At 44.5% G+C, this 14399-nt stretch overlaps 1 protein-coding gene across 1 annotated transcript in view; it reads right to left on the bottom strand.

Moving 5' to 3' along the window:
* Positions 1 to 14399, bottom strand: part of LOC137561145 (pyroglutamylated RF-amide peptide receptor-like) — a 257791-nt gene that overhangs the window by 30623 nt on the left and 212769 nt on the right. Inside the window, exon 2 of the mRNA XM_068272405.1 lies at positions 4606 to 4764. Coding sequence (XP_068128506.1) covers positions 4606 to 4764 — 159 coding nt within the window. The remainder of the gene's footprint in view (positions 1 to 4605; positions 4765 to 14399) is intronic.

The following is a 14399-nucleotide window of genomic DNA, read 5'->3' as shown; positions in this document are numbered from 1 at the left end:
TTCTGAACCAGCAATACACCTGTGAAAGGTGAAAAAAAAAATCATAAAAATATGATTTGCTGGGTGTACCTGAGGACCAGAGAGGGACTATGTTGAGTTAAATGTTTCCAGTGGCACACTAAGGGCCCACCAGAAAAGTTTCAGCCTGGGGCCCACTCCCTCCCCCCCCCCTCATTTGGGCTCACATATGCATGCATTCTAGAAATTTTGCGCAGATGTCAGTGCTATACAATTAATTTGGTAGGACATTAGACTATGGTAGGGAATAGATTGTGAGCTCAGTCTATAACTGGGAGATTGCTACATGCGGCTGCAGCAAAAAAATGGGAGTGGCCATGCACTGGAACATGGGCGTGGCCATGATGGGTCATGGGCAGACCCAAAAATACACAAAATAAGTAGCGATGTTATTCACAAAGAGTCGGTCTGACAAAATAAACTTTAGATTAAATAATCAAGTAGTAACATGCCTCATGATAATTCATCAAGTAGTCAAATGCCGCTAGATAAAAATATTAAGTAGTCACACACCTCCAGATAAAATAATTAAGTTGCCAGGTGCCTCACAGTAAACAAAAAAAATAGCCAGGTGCGTCAAAATAAAATAATCTAGTAACCAAATTGGCCCTGTATGCATAAATGATGTAGCCATGTTCCCCAGAAAATATAATTAAGTAGCCACGTGCCCATATATATCAGTATTAAGTAGCCAGGGCTGGCTGGGGAGGGCTGGGTGCTTTGCTGGGTGCTACTGCCTGCAATGCTGAGCGGCCTTGGAGCATGCAGGGCCTGAGACAAGTGTCATATGAAGGGCCTAGGTCTAGTTGCCCCCAGTATAGGTAGCCAGCTATAGGTGTCCACAGTATAGGTAGTTAGATATAGGTGCTCCCGGTATAGGTAACAAGTTATATGTGTCCCCACTATACAGTGGGATGCAAAAGTTTGGGCAACCTTGTTAATTTTCATAATTTTCCTGTATAAATAGTTTGTTGTTACAATAAAAGATGTCAGTTAAATATATCAAAAATAGAAGCTAGGCTTTGGCTGTGACCCCCCAATCCCCCCCCACAAGGGGGGTGTAATGAATAGCGGAGATGCCGCCGCATGGGCAAGCGGCATGGCGGCTATCTCCACGTCCCAGCCGGCAGCTTCTGCCGCGCAGCAACATGCTGCTAGTTCGCCTGGTCCTTCTAGTGCACACAGATTGAGAGCTACGCGCGCGCGCACACCAGGCGACAGGACCTTTATGCTAGCAGAAGGGGAGTCAGCTGATCATGCCGATCAGCTGACTCCAGCTAGGTTCCGGATTGGCTGAGTGACTGGGGCGGCGCTGTGGAGCGCTCTGGGTATATATAGGACTTGCCTGTCAGTTGCAAGTTGTCTGCTGTTGCGAAAACTTACGTGTGAACACTCAGACCTCAGTCAGATCTTACAGTGTGTTAGAACCAGCTGGAGCAGATTCCGGTGATAGCCTTTAAAGTATCATTGTATTGTTAGACTAGTTCCCAGGTGTTGAGACCAAGGACCTCACACCTAAGACTAGGAGATTGTTACATTGCTACTGATCATCTGTTAGACTAGTTCCCAGGTGTTGAGACCAAGGGCCTCACACCTAAGACTAGGAGATTACTACATTGCTATTGTTTATATGTTAGACTAGTTCCCAGGTGTTGAGACCAAGGACCTCACACCTAAGACTAGGATTGATATATATATTCTGTTACCTGTTATGATCTATGGCTTTCCTGACCACTCTCCTGCTTACTGATTCGGTACCTCCGCTTATCTGATTACCTGTTGCCGACATTGCCTGAACCCGGATACCGAATCAGTCTTCCGTCTCTGTACTTTATCTGTCCGTGTGTTGCCGACTTTGCTTGTCTGACCTTTCTGGCTGTCACCCAACCCTTGGGTGATCAGCCTTACTGCACTATCTGTGACACTTGCTCATCAGGTGTTCACCAGCTGCAAGCACAGGCTTAGGGTCACCTGCTCCTCAGGAGACCATCTTGCAGCTCAGCCAGTGGTCTCTATCCCTTAGGAGTCCACTGGCTGCAGTACAGTCTGATTCCCTGCTCCTCAGGGAATCCCTGGCTGCAGTCCGATCATATCTCTCATTCAATCAGTTATCACTCCAGCAGTCCAGTCAGTGGTTCCTGCTCCTCAGGTGTCCACTGGCTGCAGTACCATCCGATTCCCTGCTCCTCAGGGAATCCTTGGCTGCAGTTCTATCATAATCACTCATTCCACCAACTATCCCCTTTGCAGCCAGTTAGTGGTTCATACTCCTCAGGTGTCCACTGACTGCAATACAATCTGAATTCCCTGCCCCTCAGGGAATTCTTGGCTGCAGTTCAGTCTGTATTTCCTGCTCCTCAGGAGATCATCTGGCAAGCCCAGTCAGTGGGACCCTGCCTCTCAGGGATCCACTGGCTGCAGTGCAGTCTGATTCCCTGCTCCTCAGGGAATCCTTGGCTGCAGTAGTGTCTGTATCTCCCGCCTCACGGGAGATAACTTCTCTGATTACTGTTGCACCAAACACAATACCACATTGGGTGTCCTGTATCTAGCTATATTAGTATTATTGGTGATTCTGCAGATCACCACATAATCAGGTATAGCGTCTATTATTGGTGATACTGCAGATCACCAATAATCAGCAAAATCTGTGTTGCTGACACCATTCGTTACAGGGGCCCCAGGTGAGGGAGGGGGGAGTTTGGTCCCCTCCCCGCTGCTGTGTGCCCAAGCCCCACTTTCCTGCGCTGCTACCCCCTCCTCTCCTGCTGCTCAGTGCAGGGCCTGGGAGGGCCCATTTAAAGTTAAAGGGGTTAGACCTATCAGGATTGCGATTAATTAAATGTATCCATAGGGATACATTGTAGCAGCGCTTTGCTGATCACCGGTGATCATCAAAGCGCTAAAGAATCGCCCCAATGTGAACCAGCCCTAACTGATGATCACCCGATGCCCCCCTCTACCTTCCCCTAAGCCCCCCCTTCCCACACACTCACACACCTAGTTAACAGGTGTGGGTCAAGAAACCATTCAGTTCGTATACACGCGCATATGGAACAGAACTATCTGATAAACTGTCACGGACGGTTGCGGGGCCGCAGGCGCATCCTGGAACCGCCCGTGAAGAAAAAGCGATCGCACTCGATTCCCTGCATCGATTGCGCTTCAAATCGATTCAATCTGGGTTGAGTGTGTAGGGGCAGCTGAAGTCCTTTTCTTAGCAGAGAGAGAGCACCATCCTAAATGCTGGATGGCTCTTTTGATATGCTAATGAGCCTGAGCCTAATCTGCCCCGGAGAGTCCCTGGCTTCAAGCTGTGCTGATGGCCCATCCATCAGGTATAAGGTGACAAGCACCATGGCAGAAGCAATCTAGTTGGGGGAAAACCAGACCCGCTGGCTCTCTCCCAGCAGGGGAGGTGACACCTAGCTGGCTGCCCCAAACTTCAAAGAGCCTTTGCCTGGGAATAACCTGAGTCTCATAGCATATCCATAACTTCCCAGATCTGTCATATTTCTGGGGTTCCTGAGATGGCAGCTTCGCCAAACGTGGGGGAAGTGTAGCATGAGCCCCAGTGCTGGTTCTGAGGAAGTTTCAGAACATTCTGAGGTAAGGACTGCCAGTTAGGCAGTTTGAAAGTGCCCTGATGATACCACAGGGGTCCCACCCCTCATGTCTGGTATCAGGGCACTGGGTAAATCGAGACAGACCTGAAAATGTTAATAAATCTGCCCTGACCTGTACGGTTCTGTGAGATAGAGCCCATATATGGGTAGATATGATTTCTAGTCCCCAGGACAAGGGGAGGGCTCATCTCATCTTCTAAGGGGATGTGTGGCTCCCCGCCCTCACTCCCTCCTACTGAATCAGGGGCATAAGAATGGCAGAGGACCCAAACTCAGTGTCCTCCACCCTGAAAACATCTTGAACTCATCGGTGCCAGCTTGAGGATATGCTGGCATCCACCTGGTCTGAACTCTGAACTTTGATTGAAACCCAGAACTCTGTTTTTCCCACAAAAAGGACATCTTTCCAGGAACTAAGTATTTTTCTCCCTTCTTTTATTTTTTATACTGGCTTTTACTGTTTTAATAATTGTTGATTTTAATAATTGTCTGTATATATTAATTATTTATATTGCGTGAATAAACGACTTTCTCCAAGTCATTCACTGTCCGCTACCCTGCTTAACAGCACACACAGAACTGATCCCGGGTCTCTGAAGATACGCTACTGTTTGTTTGTTGTTGGCTAGACAGAATACCGTGTGTTTAACCGTTTTATTCGCAGGACTAGTCAGTCAGTTAGTGGGCTCCACGGTCCCATGATAACCGCGATGGTGGCAGTTTACTCTGAACCAGTGGGTGAAGTTGTAATCACCCGTGTCTCACAGGCTCCCTTCTGAGTTGTCTGTGGCTAATTCTTAACGGTTCCTGCGCATTGACTGCGACCAGAGTTCGCACGATCTGTGCGCTGGCACCGTTTAGAAGGCTAAGTGCGGTCAGCCACTAGGGCTCCTGTGACATAAACTATGTGCCATTTTAGCTGCCTAGTAAGCTCCATGTTATTACTAGGATGTACTCTTACCAAGCATCTTGTAGGCCCTCCTGTTGGTGTACTGTCTCTTCATTTTCAGCGGATGGACTATTCCTTGGTATCTTTCCACTGCAATGCAGGTCATTGTTAATGTGCTGGCCACAACCGCTGTGGTTTGTATAAAAGGGACCATCTTACAAACAAAAGGCCCTGAGACGGAAAGAGAAAAAACATCATTATTATGACGAGAAATTGTTTGATCTACATATGAAATTCTTTTTATAGTAATAAAAGCTAAAGTGAATATACTGTATACCTTCCTCATAAAACTATGCCAAGAAATCTTCACCCAAAGTATAAAGAAATAACCTAGACATCTAGAATACTCTCCAGTCTCCACTCAAATCCTTAAGATCTCATTGGTGGCTACATGTATAGTGTGACCAAGAAGAGGAGGTGAACTGGTTTCTTAACTCTTTTGTGCAGCTGAATTCATAACATCTACTAAAGAAAACTACTTTCCCTAATCAGGGCTGGTTCTATGCAAAAAAGGGGCTCCTGGGAAAAATTAACACAGTGCACCTCTAAAAGACCCCCCCCTCACACCCTCTCCCAAAAGTGGCACTCTGTCGGTCCGTGGCCCCATGTACTCCCTGACTTCATCCTCCCGGGGGTGCCTCTTCTCCAGTACCTGGCACAAGTTATCACGTAATAACATGCTGTTGGTCACAGAGAAGATGCAGACCACAGTGATTGAAGACAAGAGTGCAAGGAGCCACTGACTGACAGAAGAGTGCACCCGCTGGGACAGGTGAGACGCTACTCTGGCAAGGCAAGGGAGCAAAGTTAAGTTGGGATGGAGGGACATCTTGGAAGGCTACACAGGCTTTAGGCCCCTGGGGCAATAGCCCCCTTTGCCTCTTTGGAAGCACAGGCCCTGCCCACCTTGCAAAGTGCAACACCTGCTTGCGAGGGAAGAAGAAACATTTTAAAAAGTGGAACAAAGCAGATGCAACAAAACCCTCTTTATAAAATAGACTTTGGGAGCGGGAGCTACGCTAACACACGTAGACCAGCATGGATGAAGGAGCTGAAAGGACACTGCACACGGCACTTGATCAGTGAGTGATGGCTTTCACTGCGGGCAGCACTCTGCATATGAGTACACACAGGGGGAGATGATAGAGAGGCGGATTTTGGATGGATGGTGGTGGCAGGTGGGCAAAGAACACTGCCCAATCAGCACTGTGGGGAGGGGAAGAGAGGACGGCACCCCCCCCCCCCCATCCCCATTACGACTTTAAGTTAAATGACTTGAGTACAAGGTGATCCCCACACTTTTATACTTTGAATCAGTCTTACATTACTCAACTTATATATGGAATATAATAACAACCGTAAAACAGGCCAAACTCAGCTGTGTACAAATTGATCCAGTTTCATTTTGGGTTCAGATCTCTAAAACTATTTAAAAGGATCATTAAAAAAAAATTGCATATTGTATCCTGAAGCCATAAAAATGGGTGCAGGAGCGCCTATAATATACGTTTGATTTGCAACAATGAATTGAAATTTGGGAGCATTGAGGTGCCCGACAAAATTGCGGGTGCTGAGACTTCCAGCTATGCAAATTGTGCATTAAATAATCAAGCATAACCTGGGGAGTTTTGAGGGTTAGGCATAGGTAGAAGAAGGGTCAAGGGTAAGGTTTCGGTAGTGGGAAGTTTAAGGGTTAGGCACAGGTAGAGGGAGGGTTAAGTGTAAGGTATTGGTAGAGGAAGGTTTAAGGGTTAGGCATAGGTAGATTGAGTGTAAGGGTTAGGCACGGGTAGAGGGAGGGTTAAGTGTAAGGTATTGGTAGAGGAAGGTTTAAGGGTTAGGCATAGGTAGATTGAGTGTAAGGGTTAGGCATTGGTAGAGGGAGGTCTTAGGGTTAGGCATCGGTAGAGGGAGGTCTTAGGGTTAGGCATCGGTAGAGGGAGGTCTTAGGGTTAGACATCGGTAGAGGGAGGACTTAGGGTTAGGCATCGGTAGACGAAGGTCTTGGGGCTAGGCATCAGTAGAGGGTGGTCTTAGGGTTAGGTATCGGTATAGGGAGGGTTTTGTGTGAGAGTAGGATTAAGTCATAGTAAAATATTGGTAAAGATTACAGATATTTTACTTTTGGAATGAAGTATGTCAAAATCCCTTTTTCCAGGCTGCTTTATTACATGAATGAGTCGTATCCTGCTATGAAAAGATGCTGTTTATTTTGCAAAGCTCTGCTCATGCAATCTTCAGGAGAATGTAGGAACCCAGTTCACACAGTGTAATTACATGTCAAAGCCATTAAGTATATTTCAGAGCTTGCATGAATGTTTTATTTCCTCCTAGGAAATAAAGATTCTCATCCCATCAAATACTGCACTGTGCTTCATATTATTGCTACGTGTATACAGTAACTACGAAAGATCTCATCTAAAACACTATTGCTATATTGATTTATACAATGTCAACATTTTTGTGGCGTTATACAAATAAATATTTAACCCGTACATTATTTACAGGTTTGCATTGCTGGTGTTTTCACCGATTCACCACCAATCCATCTGTTAGCTTTGCACGGACAGGATCCTGTTGACTCAGTTACAGGTGGTAGGCGTTGGCTTGCCCAAGGCGTGGAGTATAAGTGAACCACTGGGCCTTCACCAGCGCACCCAGCAAGGGATGATGGGCCCCTACCCCTAGTGGGCAGGAGACTACTTTGCTGCCTGTGGCCACCAGGTCACGACCTCTGGGTTTTCTCCACCGGTAACCAAGGAGAACAGAAAATGCAGCGATGTAGAGAGCCAGGAACACAGAAGAAGTCAAAGTCGTGGACGGAGCCAGAGATCAGGGCAGGCGGAACGGCAGGAAGGTCAGAAGACAAGCTGAAGGTCAGGGCAGGCGGCAGACAGACATAACGGTGAATAAGCCAAGGTCAGGGCGGGCAGCAATCAGGAATGGTAGGGGTCACAAGCCAGAAGTCGATAGCAGGAATAGTTGCTGGAATAATTTAGTGAAGTGCAAGCTGTAAGAACTAACAGAACTGCAGTTCAGGGCAGAGCTGTTTCAATACAGTGCTGGGCGCCATCAATAAGGCATGCACCTGCGCGTTGAGTGTACCGTATGTGCGTGCGACCATTCCCGCGCATGTGCGCAACCTTTAATGCGCATGCGCGTACCGCATAATGCCGTACGGGCCTAATGACCAGGAGCAGTAATAAAGCCCAGCGTGCCCGCGCGCGCACTCAAAGACACGCCCACGGGACCGGAGGTCGCCAGGACAGTGAGTATGACACCATTCTTCTAAAGGAGAGCTGCTGGGACACCTCTGAGAGGCGATCGTCTGTTCCATCCACTGCCTGTGGACTAAAGGTCCTCACACCTGCTGAATGTCTCCTCTCCTTATTAGACTTCCTTTCCAATCAAGTCAGCACCATCAGTAGATATAGCTCTTTATTGATTAAAACAGCAGCATGACAGTCATCCTATTCAGCGACAGCCTCGCTGTTTCGGTCCTCAGACCTTTATCAAGCTTATCCTCTCCTTATTAGCTCCAGCACTCTGTGTGCAGGCAGTCCAGTGCTGGCTCCCCCAGAGTGTCCCGGAATCCTCCCTCGACAAGCCTAACAAGCGCTGATAAACGCTGATTTATTTACCTTCCCTGGCGGGGTGCTGTTGCAGCTCTTTGCACGGAGATAGGTGAAAATAGCCGATCTCCGTCTGGTCCGCTCTACTGTGCAGGCGCAGGAGACTTGCGCCTACACAGTAGAGCGGGCTGACAGCGATCGGCTATTCCGCCTATCTTTGAGGCGGAGAGCCGATACTGCGCCTGCGCTGGGGCCGGGGAGGTAAATATTTACATCCCCGCCGTTCCCGGAGCTTTTCCGCTGCCGCCGTGGGACCGAAGTGGACGGAAGCCTCAATAGGATCCAGAGGCTTCCCCCACCCAAGGTGAGTACCCCCCAAGGGAGGTTCTTAAATTTACAGGTTTTCTTTAAGGAAATTGACTATTTGTTCAGCCAGCAAGTAATTTTTTGACGGGAAATGACATGGGTGTCTCCCAAAAGATAATAAGACGATGTACAAGAGGCATTATTGTGGAAAAAAAATTATTCATACCCTTCACAAACTGTCACAGTCTGTGGGAAAATCCAAAGTTCTATACCATTTCAAATAGTCCAAGCTGTTCTAAAGCATCCTAATTACCCTGATTAATTGGCATTTGGGAACAGCTGTTTTAATCAACTCAACAGGTGAAAAACAGCAGCACTCTGCAATTGGTTTGTGGACAGTCATGGCTAAGACAAAGGAGCTCAGTGAGGGCCTGTGGTTGCGCGTTGTGGCTGCTCACAAGTCTGGAAAGGGTTACAAAGCGATTTCTAATTGTTTTCAAGTTCCAGTGGCTACAGTGCAAAGTGTTATTAAAAAATACAAGCAAGATGTTCTGTACTGTGGAAAATCTCAGAGGACGTGATCGGAAGCAAAAAAGTGACACCTGTGCTGGCCAGGAGAATAAAGAGAGAGGTGAAAAAGAATCCAAGGATCACCACCAAGGCCATCCTGGTGAATCTGGGCTCTGCTGGTGGCAATGTCTCAAGGCATGTCAAGTATACCAGCACACCGTGTTTCATGAAGAAAAAGCGCTCTTTTATTGAGCCATTATATCCACAGAGATAGGTTGTTGGAGGATTATTGTTGTATATAAGGATTGGATACTAGGGTTCATTGTAACCACACGCCTTGATGAAGGGGGACCCTGCGAGGCCCCCGAAACAATTGTAGGTTTCTCTGTGGATATAATGGCTCAATAAAAGAGCGATGTGCGGTGTGCTGGTATACTTGACATTTTTTTGAAGCTGTATTGGCAAAGCCTATGCCATAATACCAAGCACCCGACCTTTTTTGATCCTATGGTATGCCCATGCACAATACCCTTTTGAACTAATTTCTCAAGGCAGACAATCCAACGGACACTGCACTCTGCTGGGCTCCATGGATGCAGACCAAGGAGGATGCCACTTCTCCACAAAAGCACAATTGGCCATTGCAAATGTTCATCAGGACAAAGAATAAGACTTCTGGTCTCCTGTGTTATGATCAGATGGAACAAAAATTTAATTGTTTGGTCATAATGATGTTTTCTTCATTTGGAGTAAAAAAGGAGAAGCCTTCAACCCAAAGAACACCATCCCCACCGTCAAACATGGTGCTGGGAACCTAATGCTTTGGGGGTGTTTTTCAGCCAATGGACCAAGAAACCTAATCACAGTAAACAGCACCATGAAAAAAGATCAATACACGAGGATTCTCAACGACAACATCAAGCAGTCTGCAGAGAAACTTGGCCTTGGGCACCATTGGAAATTTCAGCATGACAATGACCCCAAAAACACAGCAAGAGTGTTTGGAGAAATGGTTAGCAGACAACAACATTAATGTTTTGAAGTGGCCCAGCCAGAGTCCTGACTTGAATCCAATTGAGAATTTGTGGAGGGAGCTAAAGATCAGGGTGATGGCAAGAAGACCCTCCAACCTGAAAGATTTGGAGATCATAGCTAAAGATTAATGAGCAAAAATACCTGTGGAGACATGGAAAAAGCTGGTCTGCAATTATAGGAATCATTTGATTGCTGTAATAGCCAAGAAAGGCTTTTCTATTGATTATTGAGAAGGGTATGAATAATTTTGGACAGGACACTTTTTGCTCAAATGTAAATATAAGATTAGAAATGTTTTTTTTTCCACAATAATGCCTCTTGTACATCATTTTATTATCTGTTGGGAGAGACCCATGTCATTTCCCGTCAAAAATTACTTGCTGGTTGAGTAAAAGTAACTGTCACAAAAATCTTAAAATTTAAAACACTTACAAATAACAAGTACATTTCTTACAGAGTAAAATGAGCCATAAATTACTTTTCTCCTATGTTGCTGTCACTTACAGTAGGCAATAGAAATCTGACATTACTGATAGGTTTGGGGCTAGTCCATCTCTTCATGGGGGATTCTCAGCATGGTTTTTATTCTTTATAAATACATTCTCTGAAAATTATTAATACAAATATGCTGGCCGGCCTCCCTGCTCGCTGCACACTATTTTGGCAGTTGGATGGGGCAACTACCATTCACCAAGTGCTTTTAAAAATAAAGCAAACCCTGAAAACCCCCCTATGAGCAAATGGGCTAGTCCAAAATCTGTCGGTAATGTCAGATTTCTACTACCTACTGTAAGTGATAGCAACATAGGAGAAAAGTAATTTATGTCTAATTTTACTCTGGGAGAAATGTAATTCTTATTTGTGTGTTATAAATTTTAAGATTTTCTCGACAGTTCCTCTTTAAGTCAAAATTGTCCAGGGGTATGAATAATTATGGGTAGCACTGTATATACAGTTTATATTGTATATATACACATTGTATATATATTTGTATAGTACTGTATCAACATTTTACACAGCAGACTGTAATGCAGAAATTCTTTTTTAAAACCACTGCAAGGATGACTGGATTAGAGCCGATGCAGCAGTGGTGCAGATGTCCAGGTAAAGGGTTCTGATCGGTTGCTCTGAGCAACTGCTCTCCTGTAAAGGCTTGTACACAAGTCCAACATGCACGAACAACATGCATGAACCATATGACCTGTATGTACACACGCCTAGACGGCTAAACAACCAACTCAATTAACATACTGCGCGCGCAAGAGGACTGACGGACTACACATTCAAAGCAAGTATAAGCCTTTCAAACAACTTGTACACACGCACCAATTCCATATTAGACCAATGGTGCCCATACATGGTACAATTTTTTTCCTTTTTTTCAATTAGATAATTTAGTTCAATTATTCCGTTAGATCGAATATAAAGATTTTTCCAACATCGGACAACGATCTGATTTTTATTGAAAAAAATGGGATAATCATTAATTTTTGTTGATCGAAAAAAAAAGATTCTTTTCACCTTTTGTAAGGAAAATTGGAACGTTTTTTATTGTTCCGTGTATGGGCACCCCAACATAGATCCGACAGTTACATTTACATGTCACCACAACACCCAGCATGCCTCACAGAGGTACCACAGCGCCCAGCATGGCACCACCCAGCATGTCCCATATGTTTAAGTGACACTGCCTATTTACTGTATGTGATATGCTGCTTTTTATTTTTCCTGTATTAATGGAGCGGGAGCTTCATCCAACATTTTGCTGGGCAGGCCTACTAAGACCGCTGTTAAGTTCATGTAAATGTGGCCCCACCGATGACCACACCCACATCTGGTGCATGGCAACACCCAAAAGTGTCCCGGATCTCTTAGGATCCTAGCAACGCCCCTGCGCATGGAGAGGCAGGGAAAGGTAGTTTCCATTGACTTGCGTGAAAACTGCTGTAAAATCACAAGATTGTCACAATGTTTAAAAAATCGCAAACGTGGTGATTTTTCCATAATTTTTACTGTAAATTTTTAATAGGATAGTTTTTTTTTTAAATGCAAAAGCAGCGCTGACGGATCAAAAAGCACTCTGCAGTGTCTCAGGCATAAAAGGCATTTTATTGATAAGGTATCACCTAGGAGAAAACATAGGAGCAAAGGTGAAATGAGTATGTGCAACGATCACAAAAGATTTCAGAACTGTCATCTCGCGGCAACGTGCGCATTAAAACTTACAGTACCTCATCGACAGTCTTTTTTTTTTTTTTTTCAAAACATTTTATTTTTAACATTTTTTTTTTGTAACAATACTTTGCAAAGATGATATGTCAATGAGGTTGTTGACCTAGCTCATGTATATGAACAGCAAATTCCTTGCTACAGAAAACATTTTCCCTCCCATTCCCTGTTGTTCTCTACTTGTTGCTATACCAGTCCTTGCTTTCTTAATAATCCTAGACTTCACCATCCTTTCAGGTCAGCCATTAATATTTAAAGGGAATCTGAAGTGAAAATAAACTAATGATATAATGAATTGTATGTGTAGTACAGCTAAGAAATAGAACATTAGTAGCAAAGATATGAGTCTCATATTGTTTCCAGTATAGGAAGAGTTTAAAACGTCACTTGTTATCTATGCCACAGAGCTTCTCTGAGCTCTCCGACTAATTTAGTCATAGAGCAATGTTATTTTCTAAAGCACTTCAAAGAAACAATGAAAGACAACCTCAGATAAAATTTTACTGCGGGTAAGTTCAAAGGGTCATTGGCTCTGCTCTGTTTCATAGTTTAAATTGCAGAGCATAGTTTGTAAACTGCAAATATTAGAGAAGAGAATGATGCAATGTTATAAAAAAAAAATCTAAATAACTGAAATTAAAAATATGACATTTTTTCTTTGCTACTAATGTTCTTTTAACTATCCGTACTACACATACAATTCACTATATCGTAAGTTTTTTTTCTGCTTTAGTGTCACTTTAATTTAACCAAAATGGGTTTCAATGTTGTAAAGAGTCTCCTTGTCTTCGCCTCTTTGTACAGTAGTGCCTCCGACCTATCCAATGTCATCAGCAGAATCAGCAGTCATCTTAATGCAGATGTAACGTGTGCTCTGTTCAGTAGCACGCAGCTCATCTCACATTACTACAATGGACAGATCCAATGCAATGATCTGAAGAGGCCCATTGTGGGGTCACTGCAGTGCATTGCTGTGCAGTTATAACCTGCAGTTATAACTTATAATGCACTGCAATGTGCATAATGTGAATGCCTACTTAATGGTAATTTTATGTTGGACTTGCACTTCTGGAAAACCACACAAGCATAGGGATAACAGAATCTCCATGCAGACCATGCTGCACCTATGCAAAAAAAATGCAAGGAAAAAATATATGCAAAAGTGCGGTAAATTAGAATATTCGTAAACTTACTGATATTCTATTATGCACTATAGTAGAACATCGGTCATTTTTACCTATACAATATTGTACTATCAGCTATAGTAGAATATCAGTAATTTTCTAGATATACTACTATGCCCCTCTGTAACTTCTCACACAAGCCCCCCCCCCCCTTATCCCTCCCCATCGATGCCTAACAAGAACCCTCCCCTATTGGTGCCTAACAAGAACCCTCCCCTATTGGTGTCTAACAAGAACCCACCCCTATTGGTGCCTAACAAGAACCCACCCCTATTGGTGCCTAACAAGAACCCTCCCCTATTGGTGGCTAACAAGAACCCTCCCCTATTGGTGCCTAACAAGAACCCACTCCTATTGGTGCCTAACAAGAACCCTCCCCTATTGGTGCCTAACAAGAACCCTCCCCTATTGGTGCCTAACAAGAACCCATCCCTATTGGTGCCTAACAAGAACCCTCCCCCATTGGTGCCTAACAATAACCCTCCCTTATCTATACCTAACACTAACTACTCGATGCTATTTTGCCCTTGAGTTGGGCTACAGTGTAGCTGAAATCTGGTGCACTACTGTTCACAGCATACCTCTTTTCCCGCAGAGTTCCACTACACTGTATTGAAAAACTGATGCTGCCATTTTTCTATTTAGAGGACCTCTCAGCCACCACATCTTATTTTGTCTCTAAATACAGTATAGTAGTGATGAAATAATAAGTTTAATCTGATGAATGCCTATGTGCATACATCATCATATATACTGTACACATCTCACAAATGCCTGTTACCAAAGCGACAGCACTAGACTCACATACTCACTGCCAGCGCCGAAACGACTCCTTTTATTTTGTTGAAACAAAGTTTCTCCCTTATTATGACAGCTGCAATTTGTCAGAAAACTTCAATTACAGTTCAGGAAAACCCCTGACAGCTAAATTGAAGTATGACGTGCAGAGCTTGAAAGCATAAATTGTGTA

This window comes from Hyperolius riggenbachi, chromosome 3, assembly GCF_040937935.1.
Source record: "Hyperolius riggenbachi isolate aHypRig1 chromosome 3, aHypRig1.pri, whole genome shotgun sequence".
Lineage (NCBI taxonomy): Eukaryota > Metazoa > Chordata > Amphibia > Anura > Hyperoliidae > Hyperolius > Hyperolius riggenbachi.
This window is presented reverse-complemented; position numbering and strand designations above follow the sequence as displayed.